The sequence below is a fragment of the Aplysia californica genome, unplaced genomic scaffold (genome assembly GCF_000002075.1).
Source record: "Aplysia californica isolate F4 #8 unplaced genomic scaffold, AplCal3.0 scaffold00892, whole genome shotgun sequence".
Classification (NCBI taxonomy): domain Eukaryota; kingdom Metazoa; phylum Mollusca; class Gastropoda; order Aplysiida; family Aplysiidae; genus Aplysia; species Aplysia californica.
The window spans coordinates 86,871-90,173 of record NW_004798162.1 but is presented as its reverse complement, the minus strand read 5'-3'; the positions used below and the strand labels follow the sequence as shown (position 1 = coordinate 90,173).

The following is a 3,303-nucleotide window of genomic DNA, read 5'->3' as shown; positions in this document are numbered from 1 at the left end:
CTCCTTCAATCCCTTATCCCCTATTGTTTGGTTTGCCTTTTGACTTACAATCAGTATGACCATATATCATAGTTGCTGTAGAGCGTGTATATGCACTGTATAATTTCAATTATTATTACCATTATCATTATTATTATTATTATGACCCTGTTGTTGTAGGCGAGCTTCTCCCCGGAATGATATTCCTGTCCGCGATGCTGGGGATGGCTCAACTGCCTTCAGATTCCAAGAGGTCTCCTACGGGTTGCCCAAGACAGCAAAAGTCTTGTGTCGTAGTAAGTTTGTGTTTTACCTTTTTGCATAGCTGACACTGCTTTTAACTTCAGTCGCAATTTGTATTAGATCAGAAGTTTGCTTCTTCTTTCCTATCCAACATCTATCATCCTTATCTCCCCTTCTTCTTTTTTATGTTTGTTACTCTCTTGTAACACCTCTAATCTTTTGGCGCTCATATGACCTTATGCAGTTGCGAGCGCCGTAAAACTCTACTATAACTAAGTGGGACATTTTGGAATGGCAACTGGTTTTGAAGCTGTTATTTTTACAAATGAATTTTTAACTGTATTGAAAAATATTCCAAATAGTTTACTCATCTTGAAAGAAAAGAACAAAGTTATCTAAGTATTGAGTCGTATGTTTTTCCAACCAATCTGATATCTCCATGTCAAGGTCTTGCTTTTAATTTTCTACAAATGGTCTTTGTTTCTTTAATTTATGTACTTTCCTTTAAAGTGAACAAACAAACTATTCAAAACTCTCATCCCCCTTCCTTCCCAGATTTATCATTCCAGCTGGAGAGCGGTGTCAATGTTCTGATCACTGGCGAGAGTGGCTGTGGGAAAACATCATTACTACGTGTTCTCAGTGGCCTCTGGAAGTCTGCAAGAGGTGCGTGGTTTATGTTTGACTTTCTCTTTCTGTCTGCCTGTTTTGATTCCTTACTCCCACCCCCTTCACAAATTGACCATGGGTGGTTGAAGGACGCATTTGGTAGGCTGAACACCTGTTGTACTCTTTGTACTATTTACTGAGAAAGAGAGTGGAGCTTGGCGTGTATATTTTGGCTTAGCCTGATAGGTCATAAATAATAAATTGCCATCTTTTCTAGACATAGATTCATGAGGATATCAAGCAATGTTGATGACAGTAGCATCTGAATTAAGGACATCTGGGGTATGTCTTTTCACAAGGCCTAGATTAATATCGTGGTCAGTGGAAAGGTGCTTGTGTGTCTACAAAGGGTGCAACATTATGTGTAATAGGTATCTTTTTCAACTGTATTGTTGTATATTTTCACAATAATTCTCTGTAATAGAAATCTCTCATGGAGGGCAAAATAAAGTTATAATTTTTGGTGTTCTCTTCACTTAAAGCTGAGTGTGTAGGTCTACTTTATTTTGGGATTGGGTGCTCTATATTTGAATGGACTTTTTCTTACCCCTCAAATGTATAAATATTCTATGGAGGATATGTTTTGATTATAAATTCAATTCTCTTGAGGTTCTTTGTGTCTTCTAATTGAAAGAAAATTGTATTCTACCTCAGAAATAAACTTTCTTCTAATTTCTTCTCTCTCAAAAGAAAATTATATCCTATATCAGAAATAATGCATCACCTTGTTTGGGTCAAGTATACATTTAATTATTTCAGACTGTTATGGAAGGGAAAATTTGTTTTAAGTCCTTTTTCCTTCTCTGAGCAGGTCAGATCAGCAGGCATGTGCCCCTAGGACCAACTGGTATGTTCTATTTGCCACAAAAACCATACTTCACAGACGGCACTTTGAGAGAACAGGTAGGATACTACTTGAATCTGGTGTGTTCTCTTCATACATGTAATGTACAAGATACGATCAGTCGAACCTGATCTACTGACCATCTGTCCAAGACAATCACCTGTAAAAAGGATCAATTCTCACTTCTCCCTGACCTTTTTTTCTCTATATGAGGCAGAATAATGAAAGTGAAGAACCCGGCATTTTTCCAGTTTTGGTGGTTTTTATTGAATTTTTTTGTGGCTCAAACCCTTTATGTGCATGCAAAAACATATTTCCTTGTGAATTGAACTGAAAAACGTTGAATAGGCGCAAAATATGTCATTTTTCAGTTTTCAAGGACTCTTTAGCTTTTGGAGTTACCATACTTTGGTGACCCTTTCCTCACTAATTTGACTACTGAGACCAGGTGACCTCATCTCCTTCAATCATAAATACCCCAACTCGTATTCAAAATAAATGGATATCTTTTTCATTGAAAGCAAGACAAATGAATAAGCTTTCAGATTATACCAATAACTCAACATGCCTAAAAATTGACGAGTGCCTGATTCCACTGCGTCGTGACATATTATAAAGATACTGTCCAAGAGTATCACCTGTCAAATGTAACAACTTTTCTGTTGACAATAGCTGGTCATTTTGGGCAGGTTCGACTGTGGACTGTTGGAGCCAACAGACACTATAATATCTTGTCAGAACAGATTTATGATTTAAAAAAGTAATTTTCCAAGATTAAAATTGTCCCTCCGTTTTTCTCATTGAATGAATTCACAATGCTTCCTTAATGCTTGGATTAATGATTTCTTTGTGATAGGTTACCTGTATTAGTTTATGTACTATGATATTTACTATATGGGGTTACTGGTGTCTGTAGTGTATTATGGTTACGCTCTCTGCCTTGAAATGCAGAAGATGCGAGTTCGATTTTTGAGTGGGGAAGATGACCTGTAAATTCTATGCCAAATCAACAGGCAGAAGGGCTAGAACCTAGATGGCTGCTTGGATCGAAAAAGTAAAGTAAAGCTAGAGTGTGGAAGTTACTTTTTCAGGATTCTCCATCTGTCTGCTGGAACGCTGTTTCCATCTGCGGCCAAAATTACCCTGGCAGGCAGGGTCAAGGCTACCTGCCTCTTTAACGATCCAAATTGTATTGATGAGAACATACAAAAATTAGCAATCATAGTCTATCCCCACGTAGTGTTGTATTAAAAAAAAATTCTACCTGATTGTATTTCAGGTGATTTATCCGTTGCAAGACTGTGATGTGGTGCCGGGTGAGTGTCTAACTTAAGCTTTTGTGTACTGTAGACAGCTGTAGAATTGGTGTAAATGCTTGCTCTTCTTCTCCTCTTCCTCCTCCTCCTTCTTTTTCCCCCCTTCCTCTTCTATCTTATTCTCCCGTTCCTCCTTGACTTCTTGCTTTCCTTTCTTTCCCCCTTTCTTCCCCTCTACCTTCTTCACTTTCTTCTTCTTCTTCTTCTTCTTCTTCTTTTTCTTCTTCTTCTTCTTCTTCTTCTTCTTCTTCT

General features: G+C 37.7%; 1 protein-coding gene across 1 annotated transcript in view; it reads left to right on the top strand.

Annotated features, from left to right (window-relative positions):
• LOC101852213 (lysosomal cobalamin transporter ABCD4) overlaps positions 1–3,303 on the top strand; it is a gene marked incomplete at its 5' end in the record, with an annotated part of 31,732 nt that overhangs the window by 23,066 nt on the left and 5,363 nt on the right. The window contains 4 exons of the mRNA XM_013089190.2: positions 160–275; positions 778–888; positions 1,703–1,794; positions 3,015–3,051. Of these exons, the coding sequence (XP_012944644.1) occupies positions 160–275; positions 778–888; positions 1,703–1,794; positions 3,015–3,051 (356 nt within the window). The remainder of the gene's footprint in view (positions 1–159; positions 276–777; positions 889–1,702; positions 1,795–3,014; positions 3,052–3,303) is intronic.